At 41.0% G+C, this 16,537-nt stretch overlaps 1 protein-coding gene across 2 annotated transcripts in view; it reads right to left on the bottom strand.

Moving 5' to 3' along the window:
- The window catches only part of MTX2 (metaxin 2), a 71,624-nt gene that overhangs the window by 19,853 nt on the left and 35,234 nt on the right, over positions 1 to 16,537 (bottom strand). For both annotated transcript variants that reach the window (XM_075831146.1, XM_075831147.1), the window contains 2 exons: positions 9,975 to 10,047; positions 1,114 to 1,190 (listed from right to left, as the gene is read on the bottom strand). In XM_075831146.1, the coding sequence (XP_075687261.1) occupies positions 1,114 to 1,190; positions 9,975 to 10,047 (150 nt within the window). The remainder of the gene's footprint in view (positions 1 to 1,113; positions 1,191 to 9,974; positions 10,048 to 16,537) is intronic.

Below are 16,537 nucleotides of genomic sequence, written 5' to 3'. Positions count from 1 at the left end.
GTGGAGTGTGCCAGTGGGAATCATGATCGTCTCTGTCCGCAGCACATTTAAAATATACAGGCGGTCATAAACAGCACCTGCAAGAAACCAAAAGGGAATGCTACCGCCAGCTGGCAAAATGAGAGAGTCCAATATCAACATTGTAGGGAATTGCTGAAAAAGCAGTCACCCAATTTAATCTTAATTTACCCCAATGTTAAACTTCACATTAAAAGTGTAAACAAAAGATTCTGTATATTTGCAATTATTGTCCGAAGCTAAACTGGCCATGCACACGATACAGCAGTCAGTTGAACGCTTGTTTGGCCAACAATTATCTTCCCTAAACTCCCCAATAAACATGCATGCCCCCATACACATAAGGCCCCATTCATATCACGTTTTTTGGCATACATTTAACGTATACACCGGGAAAAGCTCCTAACGTATACGTTGAACGTAGGCTAGGATTTATGTCTAACAGTGGCCTCCGTCATCCATGGGGTATTATGGCATCTGTTTAACGTATACATCATGAGCTTTTCATGATGTAAACGTTAAATAGATGCCATAGTAGTCTATGGGTGATAGATACCACTGTTAGGCATCCGTCAACTATAGGCTATAATGGCATACGTTTAACATATACGTCAGGAAAAGCGAATTGAAAAGCTTATGACGTATACATAACGGATGCCTGTGACATATGCCATACAGTAGCAATGGTCACCCGTAGGCTTCCATGCTAAAAAAAAAAAATCTAAAAATTTATACCACGTGGTATACGGTGTACCCTGGGAGCTTTTCTGACAGATGCTAAACGTACATCACGAACATGATGTGAAAAGGGCCTTAGATTATTGGTCGACCCTACTGAAATGAATGGAAAAAGCGGCATATTACCAGTTTACGGCTATTAAAGGTCCACTAGACCTATCGTAGAAAGTATCTGCACTTCCTTTTAGTAATCCTATTGAGGAACACTAGAGTCAGCCCGCCTGAAATGGATGATAACTGAACAAACGTTCTGCACACCAAATGTACATAACCTAGACTTAAGGTTTAGTGTTCTTTAAATAACTATAATAATACTGGTAGATTTGTTAGGTATGTGTCTTCTGTTATAATTCTTACCTTGGCTTTTACAAATTGAACTATTGGTCCCAGTTCAGATATAACTTGATTCCCAACATGGATAAAAGGAACTTTACCTGTAAAACAAAGGCATAAACAAAAAAGTGTCATCACTAAAAACACTGAACAACTAAAGAGAAAATATGACAGAAACACCACACGTACAATATTAGCTGTGGCTAAAACTGGTAGTAAGTGTTCAATTTCCCTGCAGCACCATTACATGCTGTTTGTCTTCCCTGGGGCAGATGGAATCTTCCAGTAAGACAACGCAACATGTCACACGGCTAGTAATGTCTGACACTGGTTGGAAGAGCACGACCAAGACTTCCAAGTACTTCCGTGGCCCCCTAATTCGCCAGACTTGAACCCAATTGAGCACCTGTGGGACCACCTCGATCATCTTGTTCGCTCTTTGGATTCTCCCCCACGCACCCTCCAGAAAATGTGGGATGCTCTGCAGTCAACATGGCTCCAGATACCAGACAACCTACCAGCACTTTGTTGAGTCACTCCCGGCCAGTCTAGCTACTGTCCGTGCTGCATACGGCGGTTACTCTGGATATTAGCTGGAGGTCATAATAATGTGACTTGACTGAGTATTAGTAGGCTGAAATGCAATGGGAACAGAGCCTTACTTGCTTGCATTTGTATGGGATAGGTGTAGGCCTAATTATTATTCAGCCAACAGTTATATTCCCAGACTCCCCCCAAATACATGCATGTTTTGCTTCACTGAACGAGAAGATTATTTTAATAAGGGGTGGAGATATGCAGCCGCCAGACATACTGGCGTCGCTTAGAGAGTACAAGGAATCGAACAGTTTAAAAAGTATTACTCTTCTTCCCCCCCCCCCCCAACGGACAACCTCTTTGATATGCCCTATTAGGGAATATGAACTTCATTAAAGGGGTCCCCTGCTTATGAACCCCTGCTACAGTGGAAAGCTGCTAGAAGTGCGTCTCCTACTATAGAAGACTCAATGTGGCCACGAATTACATGGTCACCAATCATTTGAATGGGCATCCTGTAATACCATATGAGTGGCCTTTTCCCAGTGATACCAGCTGACCACCAGGGATTAAAAGAGCCAGACCTGCAGGGACTAATCCATTGCGAGAGAAGTTTTACTCTGAAAAGGGATTCTCCAGTTAGGGCAGATGAATTAGAATTTGCGTCCTCTTGACAGAAGTGTAGAATTCACTTACATTTGCGGAGAATATCGTAAATTTAAGGGAACCGCTTATTAATCTAGGCTTAGACAGGAGACCTTGTTGTTTGGTTAAGATTTGCAATCTGAAGAACAAAAATAGAAGACCATGTGCACACAGAAAAAAAAAACTTTATGGAAGATGTCACCGCTGGCAGATCCAACTACCAGATAATCAACCATAAAAAACATCTATGATTTATTACAGAACATACTCCACTAGTAATAAGGGACACGGAGGTTCTTGAGAGAAAACTTTACTTGGGGAGAAGTTTTCTCCCCTATCTTACCAGATAGTACAATGATTTCACAGCCAGAGGAGGAAGGATTACCATAGGAAGCTGATAGAAAAATGTGTAGTTCCCTGTGGCTTCACATGATACTTAGAGGTTTTCGAGTGTTCTTCACCAAATGTTCCCCTCAAGCACATGCAGGAAACCTGCTGTTAGACCTGGTTCACACAGAGTTCATGCTAACAGCAGGCTCTGTCATGGTCCTTTTCAACAGATTCCCTCTTCTCTTGCTCACAGTCAGCCTAAGGGTAATGGATGAGGTGCATGGCACCAACAAAGACCTCATCTGCATCCATACTCTAAAGTGTATTACAAAAGGAACGAAGGGCTTTTTGAACTGCAAGGAGTCAAAGGTTTCATTCACACTGTACTACCATGTTGCTGCTGGACAGATCTTTTCATATTCTGGCATCCATATTCAACATTTGAGACCGCCCTTACATTCTTCTACTTGAGGGAGAAACATAGCGTATCTAAAATGCATTGTATAGCTCAGAAAAGCAGGTGACAATCTTTGGCGTTTTATTTTATCAATCTAATTTGCTTGCGCTCATCGTGCGATGCACAACCAGGCTGAAAAATTCCAAGAAAATAAACAAAACGGAAAGTAAAGAACTCCACTTGAGCGAAGGTAATGTATACAAAACGCAAAGTCATCAATTCTCAGCTCCAAAATGCATGATGAAAATGTAGCCTTACCATTCTTCTTGTAGTGAGCGCTGAGGTCCTGTGTGCCTCACGCCTCAGTGTTGACACTAGCAGCAAATGAATTGATCAACCCTGCCCATGTTGTGGTGAGGCTCGTGTATGCAGAGAATTTCACAATTTGCAGAGATTGTAACATCGGATTGTGCTGATTGGAACTGATGGAGGAGTAGTTGTTGGGTTTTCCATCCTATGTACACGCTAAACTCACATGAGCATGAACTGAAGTAGTGGAGCCAATATTATTAATGGTCTTGCTTTTTGGGGCTCATTCACACGAGCGTGAAACAACGCACGGCCCCATTGATTTCAATGGGGCTATTCACACATGTGTGAGTTTTCACTCAGCGAGTGTCCGTTGCATGAAACGCACTGCATGTCCTATATTGACGCGTTTTCACGCACCTAGTCGCCCAATGAAGTCAATGGGTGCGTGAAAACCACAGACAGCAAGCACATGGCTGCACATCTGCGTGCCGTCTGTGTTTTACGCATCAATTGTATTGAAAAAAAGTGCTTGCGAGTGTGCGTGAAAAACACATGCCACTCGCAAAGCACTGATGCAAAACGCAACACACACGGACAGATTTTACGCACGTTAATCTGTCACGCTCATGTGAATGTAGCCTAAGAGAGAGAGGCACAACCACTCACAACCCTACCCAAAATGTATGAATTGTGTGCCTACCCCGCTCCTTCTGTCCGAGATTTAGAACCGGAGCGCTCAACGTCTTACCTTTGCACTTCTAGTGAAGCCCCAGGTTGGAGTCACTTTAAAATGACATTATGAGCAATTCTCCAAAACAAAAAGCGGCACCAAAAATAGAACTTCTCATAGATAACCAAAAATCACACAAGAAAAGTGGATAGAAACAATATGAACTATCCCGCCACAGAAAAATAACAGGCCGCCATATTTATTACAGTTTTTGGTTGCTAAAATGCAGCTGCCAGATGTTTGGTGGTAGTCCATTGGACAGTGGTCTCCTAACTGTGGCTCTCCAGCGGGTGTAAATCCACAACTCCCAGCATGCTCTGAGAGGCTGTCATTGTTAGGGCATTCTGGAGTTTATAGCTTCACAACAGCTGAAGATCCACAGGATGGAGACCACTGCAATAGACTATGAAGACTATGCTGGACTCTGTTCACCCAGCTCCAGCAATGACGTGCCGACACATGACCACTGCAGCGGTGGCATGTTCAAACGACACATCATCGCTGGAGGCTGGTAAATAGAGACCGGCTAGGGACCAGAAGCATCACCACGGGAGTGCCAAGGAATTCGTAAGGTGAGTATACTGCTTTTTTTTTTTTTTTTTTTTATTATTTTAAGCAATTATCCACACCCGCGGATTTCACTACGGATCATCAGTTAATCCGTAGCAAAATCCGCAACACATGGATTTGCTTGTGGATTTTTACTTCCCAATGAAGCCAATGGGAAAAATCCCCAACAAAACCGTGCTCATTCTGCAACAGGAATAGACATATTGGGGATTAAAAATTCTGCACCTCAAGTCAATTTCTGCTCATTAAATTTCCACAGTGTGTGGATGAGATACTTTACAATCTCATCCGCTTATCAGCTAATGTACCCCGCTGCAGATTTTCTGCTCGCAAATCCGGACAGGAAATCCACAGTCGATCCGCTATGTGTTACTGTAGCCTAACAGTTACCCCTTAGTTAATATGTTTTTATTTAGGTCATAGAAAAAACGTAGTGAAAAGTTACTTGGCAGGGATGGTCTCATCACAGACAATCCCTTTAGAATGAGAATCGCCACAGGTCTGGCATCCAACATGAATTGGCGTTCATGCAATACATGGATGGCACAAGTTCACCAGGTCACTTCCGCTGAGAGAGGAACACCCCTCTATAATGTGCATATGTCCTGATAGGGTATATGGATATAGATTGTCCTGATGGGACAACCCCAATAAAGTGGTTGCGTCACCAACAACCTCCGTTATCCCCCATTAGACTTTGCTTTAACATATAAGAAATAGCACAACGCTAGTATGAACAGAGCCTAAATCACGGTACATGTTGAGAACATAGCAATTGCTCATCAGCTGCTGGGAAGAAGCGGAAATTGAAATGACTAGAAATATGGCTGATCAAAAAAAACCACTAAATATAAAGGCCTTAAAGCATATCTAACCTTTCAGGTGATTTTTCAGAATATGTGTACACATGAGCAAAAAAATATATATTTCTGGCCATTATATAGGACTTGTATTCTGAATGAATTTTTTTTAGCAGTTTTACCCCTCTTCAGGCTCTCTCTCTTATTCTCAGTTTTTTTCAGCGCTAGTGGGCGGAGCATAACTGCGATCACGTCTTCTATACACTGCACACACAGAAGAGGAGAATCCTGCTCTCCTTTTCTAGGACATACATACACATATATATATATATATATATATATATATATTATATAAAAACAAAATGGAGGAGATTACAAAGCAGTAATGAGCAGTGTAAATGTGAATCTAGCACTGGAGTGAGATGGATCACTTACTAGAAGCTGCAGAAGCACCGATGTCGCTCTCTCTCTCTCACTCTGCCCCTGTTCCCTTCTCCAAAGATTTCTATGGTCTGCTGTAACACAAACCCCCAGTGAGCAGATAGTCTGTCTAGTCTGGAGAAGATTGACTTAGCAGTAAATTCAGACTAAGTAAACAGTTAGGCCCTGTTTTTTGCAGCCAGAAAAATGTGCCCCAAAATTCCTTCAGGGGTTTTGAGACAGATTTTGACCAGCCTGAAAATTCTTGCTGTGATTTTCATCCGCGGCCATCGAGCACCACGGTCAAAAGACCCCGCGAAAAACGCTTTATCCGCCTCCTATTGATTTTAATGGGAGGTCAGAGGCGGAACAACGGCAAGAAAGAGAATGGCGTTCGTTGTTTTTTTACCGCGAGCGGCTATAAAAACAGGTGCGGAAAAAAACGCATCTGAAATCAACGGAAGGCAGTTTCGGCCATTTTTTTACCGCTGATTCAGACGCGGTTTCCACTTCAAAATCAGCTTTAAAATACTCTGTGTGAACTTGACCTTAGGTTGAAGGAACGGAGGGGGGGGGGGGGGAGTCTGATAAGTAGCACAAGAGCAATTTCTCTCTAATAAGATATATTATAAAGTTTTACATTTGCTTGTACTATTGATTTATGCAAAGTTTGTTGAAAAATTAGTGACAAATTAGTGACCATTTAAGTGAACTTTCTTTCCCAGACTCCTGAATGGCAAATCTACCTAGCTATGCAATGCTATATCCCCCACACTGCCACGTCAGAAGCTAGCAAGCTATTTTTTGGTGCGTTTTTTGGGGGTGCAGTTACAGTTTATATATTTATAAACATTAACTATTCTAGGCTTCCCTAATAAGCATGGTTATATAATTATATACATAGAAGTTTATACCGGTGTGAATAATGTATATTAAAGAAAAACAGAGCATGAAATAGAGACAAGAAATTAAAATAAATAGCCAACGTGAAAGTGACCATTTGTATGTTTTTCCAATCTGTTTGTGCTGCGTAATATTGGCACAAAGGCCAATGTCTCCCCGCTGTACTAACTGCTTTCCAATACTATATTTGAAGCATTTGGCCTTCGTAGCCTTAATAACTCTTCCTCTGTTTTCTTGCTCAAGCTTTCCATTAGTTTCTCTATCAATTGATGCTTAGAGAAAAGTCAGCTCAGCACCTTCCCCTGGAGATCAATATTCTCTTTATTGTAACACCTACAATAGCTGTAGAGTGGTTATTATTTTTAGATATTTTCTTGATATGCAGAGCCATCAAAGCTCGATTTCTAATGCATTTCTGTTCTGAACAGTAGTGCACAGCTCAGCAGAGCTCAGATAGCGTCTGGATGTTACATTTCATGATACCCTCAGTACTTCATATTTAACTAGGGGTGTATTAATTAGGCAAGGGCTCCATGGAGGCACAGAGTTGCCTAAATTCTCATGACCGACTTCAATGTTTTTCTATGGTAAAAAAAAATAATTAATTGACTACGTAAAAATATCTGACATGGCCAGGTTGTGATCTTTGCAAGTTCCTTGCACCATTTCTACCAAGAGGGAAACATTGAAGTTACCTGCGAGCCACAGTAAGGCCTCATGCACACTTCCATCACCGTTTTCACAGCCGTTTTTCACGGATCCGTGAGTCCGTGATTGAATCAGTGTGATTGAATCATGTGTACTCCGTGTACACTTCCGTTTCACTTTCAGAGAGAAAACTATTCCCATTCACACTATGTACACGATATTGTGAGCGCCGCACATGGTATTCACTGTCCAGCGGTAGTCACTGTCCAGGGTGCTGAAAGAGTTACTGCTGATCAGTGCAGCCCCTCTTTCAGCACCCTGGACAGAGACTACCGCTGGACAATAAGTACCATGTGCAGCGCTCACAATATAGATTATGAATGTTTCATATAAAAATAAAAAAAAAGTTACTACTTACCCAGAACTCCCTGATTCTTCCTCCAGTCCGGCCTCCTGAGATTAAGTTTCAGACCATGTGACTGCTGCAGCGGTCACATGGACTGCGCATCATCCAGGGAGGTCAGACTGGATGTCAAAAGAGGGACGCGTCACCAAGACAACAGCCGGGGTACGAATGAACTTATTTTTCTTTCGATCGCTGCGTTCCAGCACTGATCAGCAGCCTCTTCTCTCTATCAGTGCTGTATAGAGAAGGGGCTGCCGATTAGTGCAGTGCAATATCTGTCTCTATGTGTACCTCTGCCCGCCCAGCCGTTGCTAGGCAATGGCTCAGTCACACACGGACGGCACACGGATGCCTTTCGTGTGCCTTCAGTTTTTTTGACGGACCCATTGACTTGTATGGGCCACAAGGTCAAGGAATCTCAGACAAAAGTAGGACATGCTATACTTTTGTCGGAACGGAACAACGGGACCGTCAAAAAAACTGAAGTGTGCATGGCCCCATTGAAATGAATGGGTCAGGGTGCTAGCCGTAAAAAAAAACGGCTAGTACCCCGAAAGAGAAAACGGGCATGAGGCCTAATAATGCTGCGATTTTACCAACTATATTGACTCGCTGAGCCCTAGAAAACAAAATGCGTTGTCTGCAACAACTAATCTTATGTCAGTCGTCTACTGCAAGAAAGAAGCGGCAGGTATGGGCAACACCTCAACTTTATGTCTAGAGTAATTCCGCTAGAAAGAGGCTGTCTAAGCTTTTTTTGGGGGTGCTACCTATTCATGCACAGATCTCTATTTCACAAAGTGATCAAAACAGTCAGTAGGAACAAGAGCCGTCAGTTTACATTAGTCCTTCCTGATCACAAACCTGGGGAGGCGGTTCCCTAGGTGCCTTTCCTATGATTCAAGGCAGGCCACAATAACAGACATTTACAGCACAATTACTTTTCAACCCATGGCAGAGCTTAATCAGAGTATCACGGTCTTCACCTTCTAAATAAAATCTGAGTGGAAAGCATTGGATTTTTCCATCAATTAGATATAATTCTCAGTTCAGGGACATTTGGCCTATTGAGATATGCTGTTCAAGAGGTTTTTTTATGAGAAGATATCTACATAGCCAAAAATTGGAATAAAATATAGAAGACTCTGTTTATATTTGTCTTCGGTGGTTCGGTCAGGAGTTTACGGTCAAGCTTCCCAGTATTGTCGATGGCAGGATCAGCGATGGAGCAATATTCTCGCCATAAAAAGTACCGGAACCCCCAATTTGTTAGAAATAAGATGATTACAGAGTGTCCCCCTGCTGGGACCCCAGTGATCAACTAAAATCTGTGGGGAAACTTGCCAGTAAGAGTTTACTTTCCCTGCAGCGCCACCACGGGAGAAATTAAGCATTACACTGTGCCTATTTACATCAATGGGCTTTCCGTGTAAGGCAGGACAGGACAGGTTCTCCACAGCAAGAGATACTTTGTAACCGCTCTCCACTCTGGCCAAGAGATGAAAACCCTGAACAGGGGACCCCTCTCTATTAACTCAGAATTCCCTAATAAGGTATGTGAAAATGGGTTTTCATATCTGGACAACCCCTTTAAAGTCAGTGTGGTCTCGGAAAATGGGTCCATCACAGAAGTCATGACTCCATTATCAATAGAACCCATGACGCTAGTGTGAACAAATCCTTAGAAAATGATCTATAAAAGACAAATCACTCACGGTACCAAAAGGTATTATGTTCCGGACAGTGATTTTTTTTGTAACGTTACATAACATGCCGGCTTTCTCCAACGCAAACAAAATATTGTCAATTCGCTTGAAACATAATATGATCATTTGAAACATTAGTTAGGGAAGGTGACTTTACCGCTGTCTCACACACCACATGCAAGTGGCCGCGGGCCTTTTATACACAGCAGCTCCTGACTGTGACTTATGCAGCAAGGAGAAAAAACACTTTGCTTCCCTAGTTCCATACAGAAATTTGAAGCTCTTACAGGTGAACATAATATGCTTAGATTTATCATTTTTATAGCCTTTTCAAGCAGCAAGAATTACAAGTTGTGGAAAGAAAAATAAGTAAGTGTGAACAGTAATGTGGATGTATTTATGACTGGGAGGCTTTTGTGGTGTTTCTATGGAGCCCGAGCCCCATTTCACATACAGCATCTTCAATGAATACCATGCTTACCAGATGGAGACATATATTCAGCGTTTGCCCTACAAACCACCTGGACTGGCAGATTGCACATTTGTAAGAAGGCCTGAAAGACATTGAAAACAGAAATAAACCATTTGTTGGCTGATGGGAAAAAAATAGAGATTTCAAAAGACAATATTCAGCGGATCATTAAACATGTTTTCTAAGATTCCATGCTCTTCGTAGAATTGTACCATAAGCACAAAACATATAAATCCGATAAACAGAGAAGTCTGCCCACGTTGGAGAGACATGACAAGACGTACGTACACGTTCAAAGCGGTTTGTACAAGCGCTCAAGAGAATTGGCGTACACAGAGTGGAAGCTGTTAATTTTGGGGGAATTGGACTGAAACGGATATAAGTCAAGAAATGCCAAGTTGTTAGGTTGAAAAAAGATGCACTATAAATAACGTAGGAAAAATTATCAAAAATGGTCTATGCCGGCTACCTCAAATATATTCGATCTCTTTATTGGCCTCACTGTCAGCACGATGTGGTTTACACTAGTGGCTCTGTCAGGCTCCATTATGAACAAGGCGTTCAGACATTGATTGCACATCGCTAGAGTGTGCCATTAATGTTCAACTGGTGGGGGTCTGACCAATGTGAAACCTACTAGAATGTAGTGATGACTATGGTGGGCTGACCATGCAGCCTCCAAAAAAAAAAAAAAACAGACCGCTGATAGGACCAGAAGGAGCACTTACTTTCCCAGAACTGCTGCTAGTTAATTTTAGCGATCAGAAAATACAACGGTCAGACCCCCACCGATTGGACATTGATAACATATCCTAGCGATTTGCCGTCAATGTTGTAAGTGAAATAACCCTTTAACAATAATAGTCACTGTATCTTGGTAAAACAATTTTCAACCCATGGAAATTTGCACCATCATTCGTAACAAGTGTACGGTTGCTAATATAGCGCAAATATATTCTGCAGTGCTGTACGGAGGTTGTCATCACTTATTGCCTCTAAGGGGTATCACAATCTCAATTCCGTATCTCAGACACACACACGGGTCAATTTGATAGCTAGAGAATTAGAATATAATTACGTTTTTAGGGTGTGCGGCAGAAAACTTGATTACCCAGAGGAAACTATATGGAGAACATCCAAACTCCATGCAGATGTTTCCCTTGGTCCAATTTGAACCCAATTCTGCAAGGCAACAGTGCTAACCAATGAGCCACCATGCGGTCTACGCTGTTACACAATTTTATTGGTCTGTAGTGAACCCGCTTAATCACTTGTGTCCCGATACTGAGAAACATTTTTTTTTTTTTTAAACGCTGGTCTAGGACCATCTTCAAAACCCTATTAGCATTCCAATGTTAGAGGCTGTGACACTAAGTGTGTCCATATACATTAGAAAAAAAACTCAGTTAAATCCGTTAATTTTGGCAGGATCAGCCAAAAACCTGATGTATACGGAGGCCAGTTGAGTTTTCCCCGACAGCAGATGTCGGGGGAAAGAAATCGAGAATGCTGGATTCTAACATGCCCGATCCTTTGTTCCCATGGGAGATTAGCCACTGTCAAAGGATTCTCACATTGGCTTATTCGGCTCTCCCAAGTGAAATAAACATGCACATATTGGGAGGCCACCTTAAGATGCCCATCATACACTATTACTCCTGTGCCCTTTTATCTCTTAGCAAAAAAACAAAAAAAAAAACAATACTATAATTTTCTAATAAAATTCTAGACATTTTACATGTTATTGAACCACTCTCAATACCAGATTACACATTCTTCCCGTTACTATGTAGATGAACAGTTGAATCGCACTTTCAAATCAGATCTTCCTCTTTGACTTGCAGGGTATGATTAATGGAAAATTAATACATGGGCAATAAATGAAGTCTAGCCTGTGTCCGAATTATTTTATATGCATCACGTGGCGTTTTAGAGATGGCTCAGGAGACAGTGTGTCTGCATTACAGTGGGGTCTGTGCAGATGATCTAAGGGCTTTCAGACTTCTACTTATCAAACAATGGATAATAGAGTCAGACAGCAAAGAAATGACAAAACTCTGCTTGTGCAGCCAAAAGGAAGTCAAGCAAAAGAGATTCTTGGGAACGGATTTAACACTTTGTCTCAATAGCCGTTCGTTATTTAACATTTGCTCTTCCAGTTTAATGTCAAAGAATTTGAAATCGACTCCACAAAGACATTCATAACAAGGAGGAAATGAGGCGTTCTAGAAGTCTGAATTTCATCTGTTTAACGGATTGTTACAGATGTTGTACATGTTACCTTGTATGTTTACCTTTGAACATAAACTTACAAATAATATATATATATATATACACACATACATACACATTAATTTATTTTTTTTCTCGCTGAATACGCTGACGATTCTCTGTGAATTTCACCCTATTACTCTGAATGGGTTAAATTGACGGTGAAAATACTCAAAATAATAAAAATCTGCATGCTTTTTTTTCTGCTACATGTGGTTGGGGTTTTGATAACCCAATTTACGTGCGCTGTACTGCACTGTACTGCACTGTACATTGCTGTGGATTTGCTTTGCAGAATTTACACTGTAATCTGCCACGTGCAGATTCAGGTGAGGGTCCCGGAAGTAGGACCTGCATCTATCAGGCATTTATGGCATATTCTGTACTATAAATCTTTAACATAGGAAAACACCTAAAGTTTAGCTAAAATTCTTCTAAATTTTCTACACTGCATTGTGTAAATGCTCTGACCCTCAGCCCATTTTTGTGCCTGACCTGTTTAGCCCAGACATAATTTTTATGAAGCCCCTTAAAAAAGCGGCTAAATCAATACCAAGTCCAACTTAGTGGTGTGCTACTATTCATAAATATTGGTTTCTTGTATTCATGGGAGACATCCATGAAAATCCATGATCAAATTGTGGGCAACCTATAGATTGCTTGGTCATGTATTCCTATTTTCTGTGTTGGCGGTTCAGCAGCATGCACAACATGCGCTGTTTAGCTTGGAAATAACTGGACACAGCCATTAGTGTTGTAAAAGCCAATTTTTATAGAAACATTAAAATGTATGTGTCCGTCTGTTAAATGTATGTTTCACGATGCTGATAGATTCTCCAATCTCCCAACACAAGTTTGTGTCATAACATGACCTATAGTTCAAGAACAGAGCTGTAGCCCCATCCACATTGAGCTGCTCAGCCTTGTAAATAATTTGGACAAATATAAAAAAATAAAGGAAGAACTCGCTAAGGGCGCCAGAGAAATGCAACAAAGTAAATAAATGTGTGGGCTTCTAAAATATAGACGTTAGCATATAAGTTAGAAGGAAACCCACCGGGGTGCGGCGTCACCTGACACCACACTGTTATCCTCGGAACACAAATAGGTTATCTCCAACGCCACAGCCGAGAGACGGATGTGTTTGACAAAACAATTTGTATAACTGGATGGCCAGTCTTCCCAACACAAATTGGCCAGGGTAGTGAGAAGAACCATAGCCGCAAAGTGCAATGGAAAACAAAAAGGTGCTGAAATCTAATAGATAATATAAATGTGGAAATTAACTCCTTAACGACCGGCCACCGACTTTTGACGGCAGGCGGTGCAGGTGTTTTGTCTACAGCGACGTCTATTTGCATCGCTGTAGAAGAGGCTGATGAGCTCCTTAGAGCTCCTGAACTTAGAGCAGCCTGCTGAATACAGCGGAGGTCGGAAAACATTGACAGCGACAATGATCAGCGACAATGGTCAGTGACAGCGGCATGATCAAAGGGAGCTCCCCTCTTTGATCTAGTCATCAGAAACTCTGTGACGTGACGAAAGACCAGGGAATCCCTCTGCAGTCAGCCCTGGGGACCTAGAAAGGACCCCAGGGCTGTCTGTTCAGTTTGCCTGCTGTTAGGGCATACTATGTGCTGCCCAATCAGCAGCCTGTGTCATAGTGTAATGTATTAGCATACAAGGGTATACTAATACATTATAAGTAAAAAATAAGGTTGTAAGTAAAGTTATCCCTTAATGGGATTTATAAAAAGTAACAAAAATAAATAAATAAAAAGTCCCCAAAAAAAAAAAAAAAGGGTCATTATTTTGCATAAAATATATTTGATCGCCCCTACATTACATAAAAACAAAAACCTACACATTAGGTATCTACACGACCGTAATAACCTGAAGAATTAATTTAACAGGTTATTTAGTGTGAAATGTGAAGATAAAAAATAAGCAAACAAGAAAAACTATGCCGAGAATCGCTTTTTCCTATATTCACGCCGTAAAAATATTTTTTTTCTACCCCCAAACTGCGAAAGAAAACAAAATTCTATTTCTCCCACATAAAAACAAGGCCTCATACAGCCACGTCAATGAAAAAATAAAAACGTTATGGCTGCTGAAATGCAGAGAGGCAAAAACAGAAAAATTGAGCTGGTCATTAAGGTCTGCTCAGGCCCGGTCATTAAGGGGTTAACAAACAGTCCAAATGACACGTACGGTGGGAGGCGGGAGATAGCATTTGGCGCTACACTCATCCTCTCGATTCGGAACAGCTTATAGAAATTACAAGATTTCAATGAAGAAGCCTTAAATTCTACTGAAACAAGAGGTCTGAACAGTTTTTCTTTATTTTAACTTTAAACGCATAGTTGTCGTTTTTGTTATAAAATGCCACAATACTTGCTCCATAGATGTTAAACTCTTTGACAACCCTGTTCCAAAAAGATAGTATTAAAAAAAAAAAAAAAGAAGATCTGCACTTTAAACTTGAATACTCTGGATTTAAATATTCCCTACAGAATTACGATATTGATGATCAAAGAGAACGGCATCCTGTATGAATGGCAGAGATATATGGTATACGTGGAAGGGGAGGAACTCGTACTAGATGCCGACAGATGCTTTTGGATTGAGATGTCAGGCTAATTGGAAAAGTACCTTTCTTTTTCTTTGAGTGTCTCTTACGTGATTGTTTTACCTTCATGACCTTGACAGGAGCCTTATGAATCATTAGTTGCCTTATATGACATTGTGGAAGTTATTTCTCGACGTGTTATCCGGGAAAAAAAAAAAACGCTTCCTTCTGTTTCCATGCTGAGAAGATGGTTTGTTGACACCAGATTAAACACGGATAATGTTACTGATGGAAATGTTTAGTCATCAGCAAACATCAGTAAAACAGAAGGCAGTGACTGCTAAAGAGGCAACACGGTGTGCGCTGCAAGAAAACGTGCCCACAAATAACACAAGAGCCTAGAAGTCGGCTACAAAAGTAATGATCAAGCTGAAGGCAACATGAGTCAATTTGGACCGAATTTTTGTTTTTTTTGGTAAGTTTTTTTTATTTTAATTATTTATTCCAGGAGCACAATGTGCAGTTACAAACACTGACCTCTGATTTTACCCTAACACTATGTTCATCTGAAACTTCCTAATTCATAAATAAAAGGCCATAACTAGCGACACAACTGAAAAAGTCTGATTCATAAAAATGATGGTGACTACTATGGGCAGGGTACTTTTAACACATTTCAAGTGCAAAATTCCCCACCTCCTCCGGAACATGTTCATACCCTCCAAAGAAATGTTAAATAGGCACTGCACTTATTTTCTAACAGTGTGCGCCAGCCACAGAAGCCCCATAAATGCCTCCTTAAGTGCCTCAAATACTCCCATACAGTCCTTCAGCCTTAGATACCCAACAAAGTGCCGATTTCACCCAGAGTACCTGCCATTGTGGTTACCTCATGAGCAATTTCAGTGTCTGACACGTCATTGTCATGCGACGCCATGTGAAGGGGCAGGTTACAACTCCAACACTTGCCACAGTGGCCCTGGCTATGGCCGCTATAATGGCAGCCATTAGTGGTTGCCACTTTAGGATATACAGAACCTTTTAAACAAGCGTAGACTAAGATAACGGAGAAAGAACAAAATGTGGATAAAATACAAAAAAAAAAAGTTGCCGCATCAGTATCCTTCATCCATTGCTTAATACCATATTGAAACAGCTGCAAGGATCCTTGAAATTTGGATCACATCCCAACCAGAGGAATGATTCTGAACGTATTACTTTAAATTACTCTGAATATTAAGAACTCATGCCAACGCATACATATTCAATGTTAATTGCCACCTTGTCTGGGTTCACTTACAACACATACTCACAAGCATATGGGCAGATGGAATAGTCCATGTACATAACTGGTAATGTCCTGACAAAATACAAACGTATAGCTTATATGGAAGCTAGAATTAGGATATTAAAAAAAAGTCATTAATGTGACCTAGGCTCGAGCTTTAGAAATGCCATAAATCTAATGGTGGAAAACTTCGGTTATCTCCCACAGTAACAATTTCATCAGATATTTGGATGCCTCTAAAACTTCTAGTTCAAAATTGACTTAACTTCCTCCTGACATGCTTTATATGCAGTAATTTATTAAAATGGACGTGGCCGAACCGATCCTTATATATAAGATATAGTCACCAACAAAGGTCCACAAGTAGCATATGTAAAACATGTTGTGGAAGTTTCTGGATAATGCATCTAGTCCCTAAAAAGAATTATAAAACAATTCCAT

This window comes from Rhinoderma darwinii, chromosome 6 (genome assembly GCF_050947455.1).
Source record: "Rhinoderma darwinii isolate aRhiDar2 chromosome 6, aRhiDar2.hap1, whole genome shotgun sequence".
NCBI classification, from domain to species: Eukaryota; Metazoa; Chordata; class Amphibia; order Anura; family Rhinodermatidae; genus Rhinoderma; species Rhinoderma darwinii.
The sequence above is the reverse complement of the archived record's forward strand: the minus strand, read 5'-3'. Positions and strand labels throughout refer to the sequence as shown.